This window comes from Rhinolophus sinicus, chromosome 8 (genome assembly GCF_057876585.1).
Source record: "Rhinolophus sinicus isolate RSI-liver-muscle chromosome 8, RSI-T2T, whole genome shotgun sequence".
In the NCBI taxonomy this organism is placed as follows: Eukaryota; Metazoa; Chordata; class Mammalia; order Chiroptera; family Rhinolophidae; genus Rhinolophus; species Rhinolophus sinicus.
The window spans coordinates 51,952,275-51,974,987 of record NC_142508.1 but is presented as its reverse complement, the minus strand read 5'-3'; the positions used below and the strand labels follow the sequence as shown (position 1 = coordinate 51,974,987).

Below are 22,713 nucleotides of genomic sequence, written 5' to 3'. Positions count from 1 at the left end.
CACCCACCCTCCTCTAGGGCTTGCAGGGCATGTCGAGTATCCCCAAATCATCCGTGGGCTTGGAGGTGCTTGTTGAATGACTCAGTGAGGGTGTGAGACGATATGGTTCATGCTTCATGCCCGCCTGGCCCTGGCTGGAGTCTGACCGCTGCTTGGCCTGCCCTAGGAGACGCCCTAGCCCGATCTTTTCCCTCTGCCCCCTCACAGAGGGCAAGTCGGGGAGCCTGTGTCTCCCACCATCCCTGCGTGTGATGGAGCAGGGGCTGCTGCCAGGTGGCGGTTCTCACAAGCTGTGTGGCAATCTGCTTGCCTCCTCGTTGAAACAGGCGACTCCCATGGGGCCACAGCCCCCGTCTGCTGAGGGGGTGCTGAGGGGCGTGGGCCGTGGCACAGGGAGGGAGCCTGCCATGTCCTCAGCCGCTCGAAGAAGACACTTGAGACGCCAGGGCTGGAGCAGTCCCCTCACCCCTGGGGACACATGGGCGATCTTAACTGGGATCGGCTTTTGTCCCTGTGTGTCTTGCCTGCTGCTTCCAGAGGCTGCTGGTCACAGCACATGCTTCCAGTGCCCAGTGAGGGGGCCTGGGCTGTGTGGCTTGGGGTCACCTTGGGCAGCTGGGGCTGGGGGCCTTCTCCGTAGCTAGGGTGCTAGACTCGGTACTGGGTAGAGGGAGCAGGGGGGGCTCCGAAGCCACATGAACCCGTTCAAATCCCGCATCCAATCCTCCCAGTGGAGCATGTCGGGTGTGTGATATTGCCCCCTGGAGCCCTATGGGGTGGCCGAGCGGCCTCACCAAGCTGACATCCGCACAAAGCACAGGTACCATTTTTGTCACCTGTGAGAAATGACTGAGCTTCCCCAGCTTTCTTTAGACCACACAGGGAGGTTCACAAGGGTGTGATGGTGGCAGCTGGACTTGAATTGCTAGCTCTCATTCAGGTCTAGAGCCCTAAACACTGGCCCCCGCCTGGCTTCCTTCCCCAGCGTCTGTCTGCTGGCTGCCCTCCTTGTCTTGTCACTGGCTTTGCAGACGGTTCTGGTTACCTTCAGGCTCCTGGAGCTTCCTGGAACCAAGGTCCCTTCCCTGAGTCCCAGGGAGACTGGGGATCGTCCCGCCTGCTGTTGAGGTTGGAGGTGTGACTCGGCCTACCAGTGCAGCCATCATGCAGCCAGCCTGCGCGAGGCGGGGGCTCTCCTGCTCTGCCACCACCTGAAATCTGCCTCTTTCAAAGACAGCAGCAAAACAAATGAGAGGAGAAAAGATCCCGCCTGGCATGCTCGCCGCGTGTGTGTGTCAGCCATGCGGCTGGCGGAGCTTGGCAAGGCGGCGTCTCCCTGTGGGTGTCTGCAGCCCCATCTGTCTCTGCACAGGTGTGAGCTCGGGCGGGGGTGCCCTCCATGCCTCTCCCTCCTCTGTCTGTTAGGCCGGGATTCTGGAGGCAGGTTGGCAAGGGAGGCCAGCGCTGGAGGAGAGTAAGGCCCTGGAAAGGGGCAGCAGTCATGCCTGGGAGCTGAGCGTGCTCTCAGCAGTAGGCAGGTGGGAGAGAAAGCTGGGTGGCCACAGTGCAAGTGACCAGAACAGTGGCTGTTTGGACCACAGGGCCTCCACGGGCCGTACTGCTGCGACAACAGTGGTGACTTTCCCTGTCAACCCTCAAAGCCCCTTCCTGTCTCCCCTCTCTTCCTCTTTGCTCCCACTTCCCCCACCTCTCTCGGGGTGCCTCCTCTCAGCTCCTCATGCACCCTGACACGGCAGCATTGCCCATCAGATGTGGGAACCCGCCCCTCTCCCCAGCCCTGCTCAACAAGTCATCAGCCCCTGGAAATGCTTTTCATAATAAAGACCTGCATCTCAGCTCTACTGATTTGCATTTAGTGACAGTAAATCGAGTGGAGTAGGGGCTCCTATGTCCCCTGTGGAGAAGCTCTAGCTGATGGCAGGCAGGAGAGTCCCCGTGCGGTGGGTCCTTCCTGCAGTTGTGCTGGACCAAGGGCAGCCCTGCGTGTGCTGTGTACCTGGCTGTCCCTGCCTGGCCTGCAGGGAGTCCAGAGGGTTCCCTACCCCGTCCCCATCAGACACAGGTTGGACTTCCATTCAGGGTCCACTGTTTCTGTTCCCTTGGGACAGTCCAGGCTCTGTCCCACTTGACTGCCTGCTGGCTGGGAGGCTTCCTGCTGGTCCCATGGCCACTCTGGGTCTCGCAAGCAAAAGGGTGGGACTGATCAACAGCCAGATTCCTTTCTGGGTCCAAATGGCACAAGTCTACCAGCCTGGGTTCCCACGTCCTGGTTGGAAATGGGGAGGGTGGAGGAGCAGCCTGGAGAGATGCCAGTCTGTGGGATGCTGTCCCTCCCAGTGGGAATGCCATCCACACCAGGCTGAGGGCTCGCTCACCCCAGGGTCCTCTAGTGCCAGCCAGAGTCATGATGTCCCTCGGAGTCATGGTGGCCTGACACAGTTCTCACTGTGCAAGGTTGACCCAGAGAGCAATTCAGGATGACATGGGATAGAACAAATGCAGAAAAATGGAGAGAGCAGAGGGACCCAGGTGAACAGAGCGCACAAGATTCTCTGGGCTTAGGCCTGCCTGTCACCGTGGGTCCCCAGTCACTACCTGCACTGGGGCAAAGCTCAGCTGGGGAGGGACCCCTGTGGCTCGGTTGCTCACTTGCAAATCTGTAGCAGCTGCCTCCTGCTGGCACCCGAGCTGTCCCTGTGGTGCCACCCCCTCCATCCCTGCAAAGCTCTGGGCAGGGCCCAGCCACATAGCAGGCGTGTCAGGAAGGTGTCCCAAGGGTCCTTTTTTAGAAAAACAACATCAAATGGTCGCCGTCCTCTGCTCTCTGTCACTCCCCCAACTGAGGCAGCCTGACTCGGTGCAGGGTCTTGCCCGGGGTGGACAAGGGCTTTCATATAACTTCAACCGATCTTTGCCCCGTCTACCCACTGCAGTGTCCCAGATGGGGGTGGGCCTTGTTAAGGGCATGCAGTTAGTGCTTAATGATTGTTTGCATGGCTGGTTCCGTGCACCTCTGGGAGAGCTGGCAGGGCTGCTGCAGTGTTGCAGTTTTATTTTCAGGTCTCACTCTACTCCCCTTGCAGCAACTTTGGGGTCTCAGCTGTTAATTACATGTGCCCGGGTGGCCTCGGGCGCTAATCCGCGAGGTCAGACAACAGAGGTGACACTGAGCACTCTGCCTCTTGTCATCTCCAATCCACACGCGCCCACTGACTCCTGCCGCATGCCTCCAGTTAATTACAGTGATCACGGCCCTTCCGCTGCAGCCGCTGTGCGGACGACCGTTGGGGCAGCCGCTCACTAATTGGCAGTGCGTGGTCAGGAATTGATCGATCGATCGAGTGCTCTGGCTGGCGAGTGACAGCCCGGCCCCAGGGGGTTAGGCTGCTAATTGTGGATGGCCTCCCTGGTGCTGGCCCACCTGGGCCCCCCATGCTCCCGCAGTCTCGCTCACCCCCCAGCGCTTAGAAAAGAGGCTAACACAGAGACTAATGAGGGTGGGGTGGAGGGAGGAGAGCCTGGGCAGGAACCAGGTGGCCCAGAGTCTCCACAGGCAGTGGCACAACCCCCTGGGCTGTCAGGTGCCCCTGTCCGTAGGCGGGGTATCGGCATGTCCCTCCGTGAGGCCTAGGGGCTCCAGGTGTCTGTTCCCACCTTCCCCACCCCCTGGGGACCAGCGCCCACCTGGCTTTTGACCTCAACTTGTCTTCTGGGCAAGTGCAGCCTCTGCCTGGACCAGTGGGGTCTGTTGGTGTGTTTGTTTTACGTCTTTACTTTTTTGACTCAAGAGCATAAGTACCCACTCTCCCCGCCACCCACAGGCAGTTTCGACAGGGCCACCCAGGGTGCAGGTCAGGTGCACAGTAGGTCCTCCAGGCAGGCGAGCGCCTGAGGCTGAGTGACATGAGTTTTAAGAGCAGTGGCCACGGTAGCACTACTCAAAGCAGCCACGAGGTGACACACCCAAACGTCCATCAACGGATGATGGAAAAACAAAACGAGGTCTCTCCACACGGTGGAATGTTATTCAGCCACGGAAAGGAACGGGGTCCTGACACATACTACCATATAGGTGAAGTGTAAAAATCTCATGCTATGTGAAAAAAGCCAGTTGCAAAAAGCTGCATATCGTGTGATTCCATTTACATGAAATGTCCAGAATAGGTAAATCCATGGAGACAGAAAGCAGATTGGTGGTAGCTAAGCGCTGGGGGGAGGAGAGTGGCGGCTAATGGGGTTTCTTTCTGGGGTGAAGAGAACATTCTAGAATCCACTGTGGTGATTGTTGCACAGCTGTGATAGACCTTAAATTGAATCCCACACTTGATATGGGTTGAGTTCTGTGGTGTGGGAATTATATCTCAATAAAGCTGCCACGACCAAAAAAAGGAGATCGGTACAGAGTCCGTGGAGTTTTTTTTCTTTTAAAGAGAAAGACATCCCTTGCCTAGAATTTTTCCTAAAAATTTAAAATGAGCGTTATCAAAATCTAAGTACCGACAGAAAAAGTAACACAGCCCATAAATGTCCAGGGGGATGAATTTGCAGAGTGAACGCAGATCCTGAGACAGAGCGAGGCCCTGCCGTCCCTCTGCCCTCCAGCAGGTACCACTGTCTGGATGCCAACCCCATCAGTGCATTTTTTGGTCTGTCTTTGCTTGGTGGTGTTGGTGCGACTCACCGTGGGGCTAAGGCTCTGGCTGCTTCCTGCTCCGCCAGGTGCATTCCTCCCGAGACCATGCCGGCTGTGTGCTTTCGGCTGCTGGCGAGCCTGGTGGTCGTTTTAGGTCGGTGGCTGCCGGGAGCCCTGGCCATGACTTTGTGGACGCAAGCCCCACTTGGCCAAGACCAGACCATGGCAGATACCGCACCTGAGAAGATGCGGTCCCATTTCCCAAAGTTACACAAACCTGGGTGAGGGGTCAGGGCGCTGTGCCCTCCCCAGCTGAGCACCAGGACTTCCAGAACTCCCATCGTCTTGTCAGTGGAGTGCAGCCCCGCCAGCCCCTGGGGGTTGCAGGGTGAGTCCCCAGCCATGCCACGCCCACAGTGGTCGTCCTGCAATGGGCTTCCTGGCTGGATCTCACCAACTTGGCCAGACTCAGCTTGTGTCAGGACCTCAGAAGTGTCCCCACTGGGGAAGGAAGGCTGCCCACATCCTCCCCTGGCAGTAGTGGCATCTGACCAGGAGGCTGGGAGCTTGCCCCTACTGGATACAGACCCAGTGTTCAGTCCTAGGGGTTGGCCCAGACAACTTAGGGTTGCAAAATCCCTGGGGGGTGGGCTGTAGTTGGCTGGTCCATCTGGAGACCTGGGGCAGCAGCCCTCCGGTGATTCGTCACTGCCCCCCCTGACCAGGTACTCACGGGTGTGAGCTGGGAGTGAGGAGGTGCCTGGCCTCAGCTTTGTTCCCGGGGTCACTGAGCAGAACGTGCTGCTGGGCAACCCATGGGTTGGGTGGGAGCACATCTGTCTGGAGCAGCTGTTTCCCATGGGGCTGCCCTACAGTTGTGCACAAGCCTGGGGCGCCGCATGAAAGTGGCCTGGTTGGGTGCACCTTGCGCAGGACAGAGCTCTGTCTCTATCCGTGAGGCTCGGTGTCCGGCCACATTGCCTCCTAGTGACAGCACTGAGGCCACGCTGGGCTGGTTGGGGCTTCTGGGTCAGAAGGAAGGGAGTGCGTGCACCACAGTAGTTCCTTCATCTCAGCGGTGCCTTGGCAGCCAAGGTCGTCTGAGAGCACCCATGTGCCGTAGGCTACCCCACCTCCCTATTAAGTAAAAGCTTTCTTTGGTAATAGGAATGTGGCCAGTTCAGATGGTGTGAAGATAAAACGAGGGTCCCTGGGACCCAGACGAGTTCCGAACGAAATTTGGGTAGCATGCCTGGAAGCCGATGGATTTCTTCTTCCAGAAGGGGGGGGGGGCTGTGCCGATGCTCTGCTTTCCCTGCCTCCCCAGGGCTGCAGGTGTCCCAAGTGGGGCTCATAGAGGCAGAAAAGGCACAGTTACACCCCCTTGGAGGGGTCACTGTTTGCCCCTCGAGTCTAACAGTGAGATGGGGTGTCTCCAGGCCGCTACTTGGGACTGTCAACAGGGCCTCCAGGCAGATCCGCGCAGACCAACGCTGGCATTCCGCGTTCTTAACGAGAAGCGTTTAGGTGCCAGCTCCACCCCCTCCAGCCTGCCCAGTGCGAAGCCGCCCAGGCTCACGCATCCCCCTGTGACCCTGCGGCTGGGTGGCCTGGAAGCCCAGTGCCACTGCTGGTGCGAGGGTGTCCTCACCTGCCTGGCGCCTGGCACACTAGCTGAAGCTCTGCTGGGAGGGTCACCTGTTTGGCCTGCACTGCACACAGGACGCTGGTTGCTGTTCACAGCTCTCTAATGAGGGGTTGTCTGCTCTGTGTTGGAGTCTGCAGTGGGGGCTGGGAGCGCGAGCCAAACACTGAGGGGGCTGATTCCGTGGGCATGTGGGCATGTGGGCGTGTGACAGGTCAGCAGCCCCTACTGAGGTTCTGTGTCCTTCTCTTGCAGGGTCTTCACTGAGCAGCGAGTCGTCCCCTGTGTCCTCTCCAGCCACCAACCACAGCTCCCCGGCCAGCACGCCCAAGCGCGTGCCCATGGGTCCTATCATCGTCCCCCCTGGGGGCCACAGCGTCCCCAGCACACCCCCGGTGGTGACCATTGCCCCAACCAAGACCGTCAATGGCGTCTGGAGGAGTGAGAGCCGGCAGGTGAGTGCCTGGGGCACATGGGTGGAGCTGGATGTGGCCATGGGTCATGGCTGTGGGGACGGTGGCCTTACCAAAGGGGAGGCCTGGATTTTAGGGTTCACATCCCTGACTCCCAAACTGGCACTGTCCTCAGCCTCTGTCTCCTCTGCAAACTGAGGGGACAGCAGTTGGTACCAGAAGGGTTTGTGCAAAGTAAGGACATTGGTGGGTGTCGGCCATCTCCAGCTGCCATCACCAACCACCACAGGCCGGGGCTTACACTACAGATTTCCTCACAGTCCTGGAGGCTGGAAGTCAGATCGGGGAGTCAGCAGGGCCGTTTCCTTCTGAGGCCTCGCGCTTTCCTTGGCCTGTACACGGCTGTCTTCTCCCCGTGTCCTCACATGGTCTTCACGCTGTATGTCTGTCCTCCTCTCTTCTAAGAACCCCAGTCATATTGAGTTAGGGCCCGCCCCGATGATCTCCTTTACCTCAGCCACCTCTTTTAAGACTCTGTCTCCAAATACAGTCACATTCTGAGATACTGGGGGTTGGGGCTTCAACATACAAATTAGGGGGGCACCGTTCAACCCATAACCCCGTGGAGCGTGCTTAAAACGGTGCTTGCCCATCCCAAGCACTTGGTAAACAACGGCTATTGTTATTATTACCTATTGCTCAAACGAGGAATTGAAATAGGAAAAAGCCAGCCCACATTTCCTTGTGTCACGTTTTCGTGTTTCTCTCCTAACTGTGGACGCCTGCCAAGAGGGCCCTTCCCCACCCTTGGGTTCCCTAGGGGTAGCCACTGCCAGGTGACCTTCCTGCACAGGGGGAGCTGGTGGCCCTGGGAGCCACTGCTTTGCACCTGCCTAAGGCTGATGGCCTCCCCCACACCTGGTACTCCCAGCCCAGGGGAGCCCTTCCTAATTAAGAACACTGCCGCTGTGCTTCTCTGCTGAATTTTTCCACCGAGGTCCCTGAGGGATGGCACCACTTGGAAATACTAATTAAACCACAAAGAAGGGGAGGGGGAGGGGGAAATCCCACCTCACCCCTCCCAGCTCTGCCTCGTTGGGTGGGGGGAATGGGCATCAGGGTCGTCGCTCAGGGTCTTTTCTCTGCCCCTGCAGGTGGGGGTACATCTTCAGGCAGGCCCTGTCCCAGGGTGAGGGCCCCCAAGGAATCCAGTGAGAGAGCCATGGAAATAGCTGTGGCCTGGAACCCACCTGGGTGTGGTCCTAACTTGACCTCCACTTCTGAGGTGACAAACCCTCCTGGATTGTCACCTGGCCATGGCCCCCTGTGCCCATCTGGAAGCTGCGGCCTTGGCGTCATTTGCTCTAAGCCGTGTGCAGTTTGGAGAGTGGAGGGACAGGGCAGGGCCTGGCAGGCGGATTCCTGCCCGAGGGGTCTGGAGCAGCCTGAGCTGCCTCCTGGGATAACGAGGGGTCTCCACCAGTGTCCCGTCTTCAGAAGGCCCGTTTTTCCTTGCTCTCAGCCACCTGGCAGTCAGCGTTGACCTCGGGACCCAGCCACCTGGCTTAAACGGCCTCAGCTCCTTGCCTTTCACCTCACTCACTCGGGTCCAGGTGTTTTCTGAGTCCTGTCATGTCTCTGGCTGGTGACGGCCACCACAGACCAAATCATCCCCTTTGCTCCCACTCAAGAGGGTCTTCCTTCCCTTCCCAGTCGCCCAGACGCAGGACTCAGGACCCAGAAGCCTTGTAAACAGTCCCCTCCTGCCGCAGGCCTCCTCCCTGGCTCCTCGCCCTCCTCAGAGGGTCCCGTCAGCCCCAGAAACATGTACTAACCCCAGAGAGGGGGCAGCCGTAGATCTACTCCAGCCATCGGCGGTTAATGAAACACTAATGCCACCAGGGAGGGCGGGAGGAAGGGAGCTGGATTAGCAGTTGATATATGTCTCATCAGCTCAGCACAAAGGCTCAGTGGAGAATTTAATCCTTCTGGGGAGGGGAGCCACTTCCTAAAGTGGCAGCTCAGGAGTTGGGGTGGGGGGAGCCCTCCTATATGGTGGGGAGGTATGGGGGGTTCTGGGGCCCGTTCACCAGGGTCACTGCAATTTCCCAGGTTGTTGGAGTTGCGAAAGGACAGATGAAATGAAAAATAGTCTATTTTAAAGCTAACAGGGCATGTCCTGTCTGACTGGAAACCTCTCTAATCACCAGAGAATGAAGGATTTTCCTCACTCCCTTCCTCCCCCTCGTCCGTCTTTTCTTTCATCGCTACAGCTGCGCCTGCAGCCGCGGCGCAGAAATAAAAAGCTGCCCCACAGATGCTCTTCGATGCGTGCCTGGCTGCTGGGGACAGCAGTGGGAGCCCGGCTGGCGCTGTTGGGGTGCCTTGGGGTGGCTGGTGGAGCCTCCTGGGTCTGGCCTGAGTTGGGGTCTGCTCCCCGGGCCCACCCCACCCTGGGCAGCCCCCCACATGCCCTCCAGGCCGGGCTGACCTCATTCCCAGGTGCCTGTCACAAGCTTGGCAGGGCGCCAGCCAGACGGAAGGCGCGTGGGTCTGGCCCGCTGAACCCCCTCCTGCTGTACCCCCCCCTCCCCCAGCCTAACTCCTTGTTTATCTCAGCCAGGCCTGGACAAGGTGCCATCTGGCCCAGCTGCTTTCCAGCAGGGCTTTGTCCCGCCAAGGGGAGAAGGGGGCTCTACCCCATGGTGGCCCCAGTGAGGGGCAGACCCCTCGAGCTGGTTGGTGTAGGGCCCTGGCGCCTCCTTGTGACAGACGTTTGCCCTTGGGCTGGCTGGCCTGTGCCTGGCAGGGTGAGGATGTGAGGGAGAACCAGTGAGCCCCAACCTGGTAGCCCCTCAACCGGGAGTGTAGGTAGGAGTGCAGAGGGGGGTGACGTCGGGCTCGGAGAACTGTGTGCGCACCTCCCCCCTCCCCGTGCTTCCCCCCACGTCCCATCTACACCTGTGCACCGTCCCCACTGCTCTATGAGCTGGCACTGCAGGTGACACATTTGACACATGGGGAAACTGAGGCACGGGGCAGTTATTCATATATAAGGGAGTCATCTAGTGTCTCTAGCACCTGACAGAAGCCTCCTTGTAAGGCGAGCTGGGAGTCCACCTTGTTGTTCGCATGGGCAACTGGAGAACCAGTACCTGCCCCTGTAAAGTCTCTGGAAAACTGGGAGGTAGGAGTTCTGGGCTCCCAACTCTGACGCAGGGTGTTGGTGGGTGTATGTGTCCCACCCTTCACACCTACGGTGTGAGCATTCCTTCTGGGAAGGGTGAGTCAGAGTTCGTGAACCCTCGAGGACCTCGTGGTGAGTGGAGGGGCCCTGCCAGCACGTGGGAAGAGAACAGATGTTGCCGCTCATTAGAAATTCCAATCAGTGGCCTGTCTCCTTCAATTAATTACCGCTGACGTGTCCTTTGGAGGACTGAGGTGGCACAGCGGCTGTCTGGCCCGGACATGTTTGGTAAATAGGCCTGACGGATGGATGGGCCCTTCTCTGTGGGTCTCGGCCACCCCATCAGCAGCCTGACGCTCAGGGGCACCGTGCGCTGGCCGGTGTGACTATGGATGGGCCCCCCGAGGGGACGACAGAGAAGGTGATCCATCTTTCACCACCCACACGGGGACTTAGATGAAGTGGGGGCTCAGCTGCCCCCACCTCCTGACTGATGAGGACAGTCGGCAGAGCAGGGAGAGCGGGGCTGGAGGAATAGCGAGCCTCAGCCCAGGTACCTGCCCCTCGAGTCCAGACGCACCTTCACGTATCCAGCGGTCATTCCTGGGTGCACTCCTCAGTGAGATGGTCAGAGGGTCATGGCCCCCCTTGTTTTCGGGGTATTTGGTAATTTGTGGCACGGTGGAAACACCATGGATTTGGGGTAGGCGGACCAGGGTTTGTGCCCTGGGAGTGCCACCTGCCTTCTCTGAGCCCTGCTTGCTGTCTGGTCAGTAGTGACCAGACCTGATGTCACGTGGATCTGGCCAAATGAAGGAAGGGCCTGGCTGGGAAACTCTCAGGCTTGGGGGAGTACGGTTGCGGCTCAGGGTAGGCCTGTACTGGAGGCTGAGAGGGGCTGTCGCCATGATGGCACCCCCCAGCCCCCAATGGTGGCTGCTCCAGAATCCAGAGGGAGAGCCCCCTGAGCCTTGCTCTGCAGCTCCGTTTCAGCCACGTAAATGACAGGAACAGTCAGAACCTTCCGATGATCTGATTTCTTGGGGTTGGACGGCTCCTTGAATGGATGTGCAGAGTGTCCCTCTGTGTGGTGGAAGTGGCACACCCGCCCTCGGTGCTGGCAGAGGCTTCCTGTTCTCCCATCATGCCTTGAGCCAGCCCCTTCTCTGGGTCCCCAGTCTCCACCTCCCTGTCCAAGGACCCAAGCCAGTGTCTGTCCAGGAATCTGGGGCAGGCCGGGCTCCCGCTCATAGCTGTCTTCCCCCGTCAGTGTGTGCGAGGTTGTCCCCAGACAGGTCTGGCCAGCCGAGGCCCCACAGCTGTCTGTGCTGGCTGATGCCAGGGCCACCCTGGGGTTGGCTGGGGGCAGACGGGCATGGAGAACCCTAGGGCAGCACCACCATCTTGATGCCAAGTCACTCTGTGGGCACCAGGGGTCAAGGCATCTGTGATGCAGGCCCAAAGCTGTCAGTCAGCACATTTGACACCTGGGCCCCGGGGGGATGCCTGCGTGGTTCTGCTACTCCCTGCCACCGCACAGAATGCATGTCTAGCAGGGCGGGGTGCTCGGACCAGTGTCTCTAACTCCTCACGTTTGGGTTCAGAACTGGTATGATACTGTGGGAAATCAATGCTGGGAGGTGTGAGTGTTTGTGCAAGGTCGGGGGAGCCCATGCTCTCGGCCATGTCCCCTCATGGGCACTGGGCATTCGTCTCAGTGATCCCAACAGTCCTGGAGAGACGCTCAATCCTTCCCCGTCTCACCAAGGGAATGGCCCCCCAAGTAGCTTTCAGTCCAGACCTTTCCCTCATCCGGACTTCTCTCATCTCACCATTCTGCCTCCCATGCCTCATGTACTGCAGGTTTGGGGAGAAAACCTCAAGGAAAGGCTATATCTAGAACCTGTACTAAACTGTGGCCTTTGTGTGAGTCTTGAGGAAGACCCAGCCTCCTCCATCCTCGTTGGCAACCCTCCCTCGTCCGCCTCCCCCCATGCTAACCCACTGTTCTCTGTCCTTCAGCAGGACACCAGCTCTCGGGGCAGCACTGGTGGTCGGGAGCGCCTCCTTGTGGAGCCCCCACTGCCCCAGGAGAAGGCAGGGGGCCCGGCCATCCCCTCCCACCTGCTCAGCACCCCCTACCCCTTCGGCATCTCCCCCAGCTCGGTCGTGCAGGACTCCCGATTTCCACCACTCAAGTAAGTACAGATTGGGGACTTGGGGTATAAGCCTGTGTGCTTGGGGTCTGGGTCCCTGCGGCTGGGCCAGCCGCCTGGAGTCTGCACCAGCTGAGGCTGAGGGCCGCCAGATGGTGGCTCAGCCCTGGGCCCGTGGCCCCGTCTATGCCTGCTGTCCGTTTCCACACTGTCCGGCTGTCCGTTTCCACACTGAGATGATGGCTGGTTCTGCATCCTGCCTAAACCCCTGTTCTGGTTCCTGGGGCCAGGGGTTCCTCCGGGCTACAGATAGCAGGCCTGCGCCTGCTGGTGAAGACAGCAAGGGGCCAGGCAGGCAGGGAACAGCAGCTGCCCCCCTCTGTGCCCTGGGCCTCCTGCCAGCACCGGCATCTCGTTAGTGAGAGCCAGGACCTCTCCCCAGGGACTTGTCCTTCCCGGGGACATGGTGGCAAGGGGAGTGTGAAGAAGCTGAACCGACTTCACAGCCTGGAGCAAGTGTTCCGCTCACCTCCGTCTCTCTCCCCATCCCCACCTGCAGCCTCCAGCGACCTGTGCACCATGTGGTACCCCCCAGCACGGTGACGGAAGATTACCTGCGGAGCTTCCGGCCCTACCACACCACCGAGGACCTCCGCATGTCCTCCCTACCTCCCCTCGGCCTGGACCCAGCCACTGCCGCTGCCTACTACCACCCCAGCTACCTGGCCCCGCACCCCTTCCCCCACCCGGCCTTCAGGTAAGTTGACCAGGACCACCTCTGCAGTCCCCACTGAGGCACCAGGGCCATTATCCCCACATACCCTCCTGTCCAGACACTAGTGGCAGCATGGAACTTGGCCGGCAACATGTTTTTCATGTCCTGGAGGCTGGGCCCCGGTGAGAGCCTGGAGCAGCACCCCAACCATCCACATTAGCCATTAGGGGTTTGCCCTGATAGGAATTCCCCTTGTTGTCTGAGCTGTTGTTTCCCCTCTTCCTCCCTTTGTTGTTGGCTTCCCTGGCAGCACAGAACGATTCATAAACAGAGCACCGGGTTTTCTGTAGAAGTGAGAGGTTCCTTTGCTGTGGGCCGACCCCACATGTGTGTGGTCACTGCTCTGTGTAGAAGCTACCGGATGCCTGAGCCCGACAGGGCCGTGGTCACGCTGTGGACTGCCACTCACACGGGACCTGCTGCTCAGACCCAGAAGAGTCCTGGCCTGGCTGAGCCACAGGGTGGCTGGCAGGGCCTCGGAGCCCCGAGCTGTGGGCGTCTAGGGGCCTGTCAGCAAGGGGCTCTGGGACTGGTCATGGATGTGGCCTCTACAGGCCCTTTGTAGAGGCCGTAGGGCTGGGTCCTGCCTTTTGTCTTTAACTTCGGTGCTCATCAGCCTGTCTTCTTTGCACAGGATGGACGACTCCTACTGCCTGTCTGCCCTGCGGTCCCCCTTCTATCCCATCCCCACCCCCGGCTCCCTGCCTCCGCTGCACCCGTCAGCCATGCATCTCCACCTCTCCGGGGTCCGCTACCCTCCCGAGCTGTCCCACTCGTCCTTGGCAGCACTGCACTCAGAGCGGATGTCCAGCCTCAGTGCTGAGAGGTGAGCCACATCCCAGGCTGGCACCTTCTGCTCCCCCAGCCCCAGCGGCAGAGCGGAAAAAAGCCCAGCTGGAGCCCTGCTTGGCGACTTTGTGGCTGGGTCGCTCCCGAGCCTCTCCTGTGCTCAGTCTCCTCACCTGTAAAGGGGGCAGTGACAGTGGATGCTTCAAGTTCCTAGGTGGTGTTGGGCGTGGCGACTCTGTTGGAATCAGCCCCTCCTGGCACGAGTTGTCAGCAGGGCTTACTTAGAGAGCTAGTACGCAACTTGCATGTTACAGACTGACTTTCTAACGCCATCACTGTTCAGGTTAGAATGCTAGGCCTTCCACGAAAACCTTGGTCTCAGCTCAGCTGTCAGCTTCTCGCTTCTGGGAATTGTTGTTAGTGGACTGTCCCTGGTTCCCCTTCACCGTGGAGCTCAGGCTCCCGTTCCGCTCCCCACAGGCTGCAGATGGACGAGGAGCTGCGACGAGAGCGCGAGCGCGAGCGGGAACGGGAACGGGAAGTCGACCGCGAGCGGGAGAAGGAGAGAGAGCGGGAGCGGGAGAAAGAGCTGGAACGTGAGCGGGAGAAAGAGCGGGAGCGGGAGCTGGAGCGCCAGCGGGAGCAGCGGGCCCGTGAGAAGGAGCTGCTGGCCGCCAAGACGCTGGAGCCGGCCTTCCTGCCGGCGGCCGAGCTGCATGGGCTGCGGGGCCATGCCACGGAGGAGCGGGTCAAGCCCTCAGAGCAGCTGACCCCAACCCGAGCAGGTACCCAGGGTGGACGCAGGCCTTCCGGGGGCAGGCTAGCTGCAGTGGAGCGCTGGCAGGTGTCTTGACAGCCTGTTGTCCAAGGGAAAGGCCTGATTCCTTAGCGTCTGCCAACTTCCCTGGTGTGGATCCCACCGGGGCTAGTTTCCAGCCCCACCTGAGGGGGTGCTCAGTGGCACATGTCACAGATACAGTAAACACAGGTCACCTCAAGAACATGCACACGATAAAAATGTAGCTAAAGGGCTAGGAAGGGATGAGCTTTGAGTATTTTGTACCTTTTTAACATTTTATTCCATTACAAGTATACGTAGCTAACTTTCAATTAGGGCTTAGCAGCTGCTTGCATGATTCCTAAAAATGTTAAGTCTGCTCTTGTGAGCCAGCGCGAGCCTGCCCGGCACCCCGCTGCAGGTCGGCAGGCCCTGGGCTGGGTGGGAGCGGCCACGTTTCCTTCAGGAGGAGGTGTGCCCCCTGAAAGCATCCGTGAGGCCCTTTGCAGTTGTCTTGGTACTGTCGCCACGGGAAGAACCCTTCCAACGGGCAGGCAACCCTTCCCTGCCCTGCGCTGGGCAGTTGGGGACAAGAGAGAAGAGGGCAGGAGCAAGCTGGGCCTGGTGTGCTGGGACCCTGCTGGGATGTGACGGCCTTTCTCCCCCTACAGAGAAGCTGAAGGACGCCGGCCTGCAGGCGCCCAAGCCTGTGCAGCACCCCTTGCACCCGGCACCCACCCCCCACCACGCCGTGCCCAGCCTCCTCTCCAACCACAGCCTCTTCTCTCTGCCGAGCAGCAGTGCCGCCACGGCCCTGCTCATCCAGCGCACCAACGAGGAGGAGAAGTGGCTGGCGCGGCAGCGGCGGCTGCGGCAGGAGAAGGAGGACCGCCAGTCACAGGTGTCTGAGTTCCGGCAGCAGGTGCTGGAGCAGCACCTGGACATGGGCCGGCCCCCGGTGCCCACGGAGCCCGAGCACAGGCCCGAGAGCGCCAGGTGGGGCCCGCCGGGTCGGGGCGTGTGGGAGGGCACTCGGCACACTCAGATTGCTTCGTAGTCGGCCAACATTTATTGAGCACCTGTGGTTTGCCTGGGAGTGAATTGTAGCCTGGGTCTCCCGCAGCCTCGGGCCTGCTGTCTGTTGCAGACTGTCCCTCTGCTCCTCTGTCGCCCCTCACGCCCAGGGGACTGGGAGAGCAGCCAGCGCACGTCTGCATCTCCTGATAAAATCTGGCACTGCGACTCCCTCGGGCATCTTCAGCTCAGGGCCCCAGCACGGTTGCGCTGTCAGGACCTGTGTGTTGCCGCTTCCAGGAGGGGTGGCCTCTGCCTCAGGGCCTAGCAGTCCTGTGCAGGCCTGGAGTGTTCTCACCTGGCCTCAGTGGTCCCCACGGCAGCGGGCAGGAAACAACATGCCCAGCCTTACGGACGCATGAACTTGACATTCTGAGGGTCCCTTGAGCTCCAAGCTAGAAAACCATTCAGTGCTTGGCTTTGGGGTTTGAAATATTCTGCCAACGGGTTTTATTCCTTCGTTATTTACTTAAGGACGTGCAGCTTCTTGCTGTGGCTCCCTTTTGTACTCAGCTGATGAGAGGGGAGCAGCCTCAGGGTTATCGCCCAGCCGGGAATAACTGAGGAAGGCTGGTGGCTGTGGTTAAATGTTAAATGTGCCCCTCCTCGGCCAGGCAGGGAGAGCCCTGAGCGCCGGGTCACATGGCCTCCATGGCCTCTGCCCCTTCCCTTTCCGTCCCCTCAGACCTTGCCCTGGGTCACCTGGGCAGCATGGGGTTTCCCTTAAAAAATAGATACGCTTTGGAAAAACAACACCCAAAGGGCCTTTTGTTGAATCTTGTTTTAAATGCATTAGGAAAGCGTCCTTTAGTACAACTGCACGGCACAGCTGCTGGTAGGATGGACAGTCTCCTCCAGTTCCCTCCCTACCTGCACGTGTGAGGGGCTCCTTGTTATACAGCAAGTGCCCTTGCTCCCTGGTCAGGCCCCAGCCCAGCTGCTGCTTTGGGGCCACGTGGGGCTCCTGCAGTTCTGGTGACAACCACTGGGGGTCAGCAGTGGCCCAGGCCCACCCTGGCTGGGAGGGTCTTCCCCACCTCACTGGGCTGGGCAGGCGCCTAATGCTGGTCTCTCTTGCTGCCATTGAGGACAGTGGGGAGAGGAGTCAGGGCCCCTTTGAAGACGACTGGCCCGCCCTCTGTTATCTGCCCATTGCTTGGCATATCTGGAGGTCGGTACAGACAGTGGCAGGGCCACCCGTTTGGTGCTGGAGCCCTGTCTTTATTCTCTGCATAGTGGGTCTCCTGTGGAAAACAAAAATGAGAGTCTGTCCTTCTGGGAGTTCAGAGGGATTCAGGAATTGGTGGAACAGAATGAGCCATTGCAAGGTCTCAAGTGAGAAACTGGATTGAAGGAGGGTCTGGCCTGGACCTGAGGTCACCTGTGCCCTCAGCAAGCAGCGTCCCCTCTCCAGCCTCTCTGTCCTCTCAAAAGCAGAGAAGGAGGCCTGCATACGTCTCCAGTGCTGGCTCTTGAAGGGGGCTCCTGTCTGGACCCTCTGGCAGGCAGCCTGGGAGGCCTATGGGTAGCTTGCGGGCGTGTCCCTTCTCTTATGACTGATGGCTTGGTCTGCTCACTCCCTAGGCCGGGACCAAACCGTCATGAGCCGAGCAGCCGAGAACCCCCGCAGCACTTTGGTGGGCCCCCACCCCTCATCTCGCCCAAACCCCAGCACCACTCTGTGCCCACCGCTCTCTGGAACCCAGTGTCCCTGATGGACAGCGCCTTGGAGACACGGCGGGCCCCCGAGAGCCACCCTCTGCACAGCCATCCCGCCCCGTTTGAGCCCACCCGCCAGGCAGCTGTCCCACTGGTGAAGGTGGAACGGGTCTACTGCCCGGAGAAGGCGGAGGAGGGGCCCCGGAAGCGTGAGGCCACTCTGGACAAGTACCAGCCGCCACCACGGGAGGCAGGGAGCCTGGAGCACCAGACCTTTCCTCATGGGCCTGGGCCCTTCCTGGCGGAGCTCGAGAAGTCCACGCAGACCATCCTGGGCCAGCAGCGGGCCTCCCTCGCCCAGCCAACCCCCTTTGGGGAGCTTACTGGACCCCTGAAGCCGGGCTCGCCTTACCGGCCCCCGGCGCCACGGGGCCCTGACCCTGCCTACATCTATGACGAGTTCCTGCAGCAGCGCCGGAGGCTGGTCAGCAAGCTGGACCTGGAGGAGCGCCGGCGGCGAGAGGCCCAGGAGAAAGGTCCAGCCTCCCCGGGCGGCCCCTGACCTGGGACTGGGGAGCAGTAGTGCGAGCCACTCAGCCCCCCTTCTCCCAGCCCTGCCTCGTGCTCTGGGGTTTTAGCAGCTCCAGAGGGCAAGGTCGCTGGCTCGTGTGTAGCTACCTGACATCTCTGCTAGGGAGACAGACCTGGGGCCCCTTGCTGGTCCTGCCGAAATGCAAATTGTCCCACGAAGCCAAACCAAAGCCTGTCTATAAGGATGGTGCCGCAGAAATGCATGATTAATAAATGATGAGGGGCTAGTAAGATGATTTTAAATATTAATCGTGTAGCACAATGGGAGGAGGCTGTTGAGACCGGGCCTGGGCCCAGCAGGGGCCCCCCACGTGGAGCTGCCATCAGTGGAGGGCAGGCGGGCCTGGGCAGTGGCAAGGGAGGGAAGGCTGACACTTTATTCCTGTGCGGTGGGGGACTCAGCCAGCAGCTCCCTGGGGTCCCCAAAGAGCCAAGGAAAACAGATGAGCTGGCCCAGGGTGAGAGTAGCTCCTACCCCCACTGAAACAGGAGGGAGCAGGAACCTGGCCCCAGACCAGTTTCTTTTCTCCCACTGGAAACTCGGGTCCTGTGCAGTGTGAAATTCAGTCAGTTTCTTAGCCGGAAGCTGGGGCCAAGGCTAAGTGTTCTGGGTGTTTGATCTAGGCTAGATTTAGGACCGAAGAATGATTTTCTCCTCTTCACTTTTGTGAAGGAAGAGGGGGGGCAAGCTGGTGTCCTTGGGTGCAGGGATTCTGCTGCTGTTCTCTGCACATTGAGTTTGCATGCATGCTCTGTGCCTTCGAGACAGTATGGGGGACCTGACTATGCCTGTCCCCTCCTGGGTAATGGACCCAGATGGCCACAGAAGGAGTGAGTGGCTGTGCAGCAACAGCCTTGGGTTGCCGTGGACACGGCCCCAGACCTGTGTAATGAATGGTCCCCAGCTGGGGATAGGTGTTGGCCCAGGGACCGCCTGGCTGCTTGAGGACTGTGGCCAAGCCTGGTGCTTGCCTCGTGCCCCCACCTGCCATCCCTGAGAAGCTCCAGGATTACTAGGGGTTAATACACTTTGTGCCACCTTGGTTGAAAGGAATCCGGGTTTTGAGGTGCTCAAGGGAGCTAGCGGGGCTTAGCGTGATGGACAGGTCTGCACACACACACACACACACACACACCACACAGACACTCATACACCACAGACACATACCACACACACAGATACACACGCACCACACACACATACACTCACACGGCTGAATACGCGTCTCTCCTTGCCACCAGGATACTACTACGACCTGGATGACTCTTATGACGAGAGTGACGAAGAGGAGGTCCGGGCCCACCTCCGCTGCGTGGCTGAGCAGCCGCCTCTCAAACTGGACACGTCCTCCGAGGTATCTGGGGTCTCGGCACCGCTGAGTCAGGCTATGGGCTGGGCTTGTACCCACACTAATGCCTCCTCTGGGCTCTGCCACTGTCCCCGTTGGCCCCTCATGTGCTGGGATGCCCTGTGCTCCCATCCCGCTGACCGCAGGTGCCCTGCATGCTGTCAGGGTCCTCGTCCTCCAAGGCCACGGCGCGTGGGTGGGCTTCGAGGACCCCAGGAGGGGCCCCCGGGGACAGTGGAGTCACACCACTGCTGGTGGTTTCAAACTCATTTGTTTTCTTTCCCAATCTAGAAGCTAGAGTTTTTGCAACTTTTTGGCTTGACCACCCAACAGCAGAAGGAGGAATTGCTGACCCAGAAGCGGAGGAAGCGACGGCGGATGCTGGGAGAGAGAAGCCCCTCGCCTCCGACCATTCAGAGCAAGCGGCAGACACCTTCGCCGAGGCCGGTCCTGTTCACGCGCTACAGTCCTGATGAGATGAACAACAGCCCCAACTTCGAAGAGAAGAAGAAGTTCCTGACCATCTTCAACCTGACACACATCAGCGCTGAGAAGAGGAAAGGTAGGGCGGGCCTCACCTGAGCCTTGCGGGGGTGGGGCTCACTAGAAGCTTCTGAAGCAGCAGGTGGGGCTCATAGACTCCTGGGGGCGTCCTGGACGCACATTCCAGGCAGAACCTGAAAACACTTTGGTCCCGGACCTCTCGTAACTCCTGGCTCCCCAAGGAGGTAGGGCCTCCACTCTCAACACACCTGCCCCAGTGTCCGCCTTCCCTCCATCTGACACTCACAGTGCCCCATTCTCTGGGGTTTCTTCCCGGATGGAAAAGACAACTTGCTTGTGTTTGGTCTATATATAAAGCTGCTCTTGTCACGTGTCTTATCTCCTGGCACCTGAGAAGGTGGGTTTAGGGCACGAGGCACAGGTGTGCCCTCCTATGGCAGAGCACGCCATGCTCCATGGTAGTGGGCATTGTCTCTTGCTGGGTCACTAACATGGCCCACTGACTGGGCTTCGTGTTCTGATGGCGGCAGGCTTGGGTGGTCTGGCCGCCAGGCAGAGCCGACACACATTGTGAGTGGGTGGGTGGCCTGCTCTGAGAGATGCTTCCAGGTCGGCCATTTGGGGCTGACTCTTTGGGCTGGAATCCAGAGTGTAGAAGACGTGGTGTGGTCTGAACACTTTCTGGGGGTGTCCGCTTCGTCGGTCTGCCCCACACACACTCACTTAATGCCTGGACATTGGTTTAGGTGAGAACTTGGCCTATCTGGGGTGTTTCCTTTCATACTTACACGTGTCCCTTGGTGACACCTGGTCACCTCTCTCTGAAAGGAAGTCAAAGGAAAGCCGAAGTGTCTGTTGGTCATTCAGTTGCTTCCACTTCATTACTGGGGTGCAGCACTTTCCTTTTTTGTCTTGAACCAGTAAGCTGGCGTTCTTGCTTTCTCTTAGATGCATTGATTACCGGTACAAAGCCCTGGGAACACGCATCGTGCTGTTCATAAAAAGCATCTTTATGCCTGACTCAATTCCTAAAGGAAACCACCAGTGATGTGGGTGGCCATTTAAGCCTCCACAAAAAGTGCCACTGCAACAGGAATTTGTGGCATCAGACGTCACAGGGGTCTGTTCCTTTTCAGTAAATGGCAACCATCCTGAGGACTGCACTCACGTGCCAGCAGTAGGGGGAAGAGGACGTACCTGGAAGCAGCCTGTGCCTCCAGAGGAGCTGTGTTGGTCTTCAGGTTGTTTCTTTGTGTCAGGGCCAACGTTTTTGTCTTTTAAATAAGAATGCATCCTCAGAAGTCACCTTGGAAGATCATAGGTACCCATTATTTCATACAGCTGTCATCGCCGTACACACTCAGCTATTTTTGGAATCCACCTGAAATGTTACGAAGTAAAAGTGGAGAGGAATCGGGGCTCGCTCTAAGATGACGGTCTCTTCCTTTAAACGCTGCCTGTCCCCGTGGTGCTTTCTTTGTGTTTTTCTTGGTTTAAAGGACTTGTGCCTGCCAGTCACAGCCTGGGCTAGAATCCTGCTCCCCTTCCCTCTCAGAAATGATGCAACTGTCTTGTTAATCTCAGGCTGCTTTTCTCATAGACAAAGAGAAACTTGTCGAAATGCTCCATGCCATGAAGCAGAAGACACTGTCAGCAGCAGTGGCAGACTCACTCAGAAACTCTCCGAGGGACAGTCCTGCTGTCTCCCTGAGCGGTAAGGCCCAGGGCGGGAAGGACAGCCCCAGCCGCCACCGCCCAGGACTGTCGTGTGGGCTTCCCAGGGTCAGAAGCGACCGTTCAAGGTCTTCATGAATCTTGCCTCCTGGAGACAGGATGTGCTTCTCTCCATCTCTCACAGAAGCTTTCTGCACAATGGTGAAGGATTTCCTCAGGATGGACCATGAGAGTTGGAAGTCAAGGCTCAGAGAGTGAAGGGGGAGGGTCCCGGCTTCCACAAAACTCTGTCTGGTGGTCTGTAGTTGTAGCCAACGTCCGTCAGTTCAGTGGTGGCCTGAGCCACGGAAGCCCTGTGTCCCAGGTCTCAGCACCACTGCTTCGGCTCTGCTCTTCCTGTCGGCCCTTCCTGGGCACTCTTCTCCCCTGTCTGTCTTGTTCATTCAGCCTTCCAGGCCTCTCCAACACCTGCTTTCACACCTTCTCTTTCTTTTGTGGCTTTGATTCTCTATCGCTGTGCTGCCGAATGGAGCAGGAAATATTTATGGTCCAGCCCTGTGCTCAACTCCTCACGTGGTCTTTCTTGTCGGGTTGGGCTACATAACTTCCTGCCTTTGGGATGGTCTGAAGCGACTTGTTTCTTCCTTCAGATTTCTTTTCCTTCCCAGATGCTTTCCTGGGGCACCTTTCAAGGATGGACTTGCTGCTACCACACCCCGTCTTCAGACACATGATGCGCACTGACATTTAATTAAATGGCCCCCTGAGTCTTGGTCCTTTGTACTAGGTCTTTGTTCAGTGTAAGCTGTAGCGGTCAGGGTCCGCCTGGTCACTTGCAGCTCTTAACGTTTACCTCGCTTTCTGTCTCTAAAAGAACCAGCCACGCAGCCAGCCTCTCTGGATGTGGAGAAGCCTGTGGGTATTGCTGCTTCCCTGGCTGACGTCCCAAAGGCCGCAGAGCCTGGGAGACTGGAACAGCTCCGGCCCCAGGAGCTATCGCGAATCCAGGAGCCGGCTCCTGCCAGTGGCGAGAAGGCCAGGCTGAGTGAGGCCCCCGCGGGCAAGAAGAGCCTGAGCATGTTGCCTTCCATCAGGGGCCCCGCGCCCAAGGACATTCCCGTGCCGCTGTCACACAGCATCAATGGGAAGAGCAAGCCATGGGAGCCCTTCATGGCGGAAGAGTTTGCACATCAGTTCCACGAGTCCGTGCTGCAGTCCACCCAGAAGGCCCTGCAGAAGCACAAAGGTAAGGAGCCTGCCCGCCCCGCGCTGCTCCTGTTCCGGTAACGTTGGCTCATGTGCCGAGGGCACCAGCCGTCACTCAGCGGCAGCCACGGGCGTGGCCGCTCGGGAACTCGAGTGTGCCCCTGGGGAGGTCATTAGAGCAGATTCTGCCTCAGCAGGCCTGGGGTGAGGCCCAGGAGTCTCCGTTTCTAGCAGGTGCTCAGGCGATGCCATCTGAGTT

At 59.0% G+C, this 22,713-nt stretch overlaps 1 protein-coding gene across 5 annotated transcripts in view; it reads left to right on the top strand.

Annotated features, from left to right (window-relative positions):
• GSE1 (Gse1 coiled-coil protein) overlaps nt 1–22,713 on the top strand; it is a 420,617-nt gene that overhangs the window by 388,227 nt on the left and 9,677 nt on the right. For 2 of the 5 annotated variants that reach the window (XM_019747106.3, XM_019747102.3), the window contains 11 exons: nt 6,555–6,754; nt 11,922–12,097; nt 12,615–12,812; nt 13,465–13,656; nt 14,100–14,404; nt 15,069–15,393; nt 17,056–17,666; nt 18,964–19,076; nt 19,362–19,632; nt 21,175–21,288; nt 22,123–22,494. In XM_019747106.3, the coding sequence (XP_019602665.3) occupies nt 6,555–6,754; nt 11,922–12,097; nt 12,615–12,812; nt 13,465–13,656; nt 14,100–14,404; nt 15,069–15,393; nt 17,056–17,666; nt 18,964–19,076; nt 19,362–19,632; nt 21,175–21,288; nt 22,123–22,494 (2,877 nt within the window). The remainder of the gene's footprint in view (nt 1–6,554; nt 6,755–11,921; nt 12,098–12,614; nt 12,813–13,464; nt 13,657–14,099; nt 14,405–15,068; nt 15,394–17,055; nt 17,667–18,963; nt 19,077–19,361; nt 19,633–21,174; nt 21,289–22,122; nt 22,495–22,713) is intronic. The other 3 variants (XM_019747104.3, XM_019747103.3, XM_019747105.3) reach the window with 3 other exon arrangements.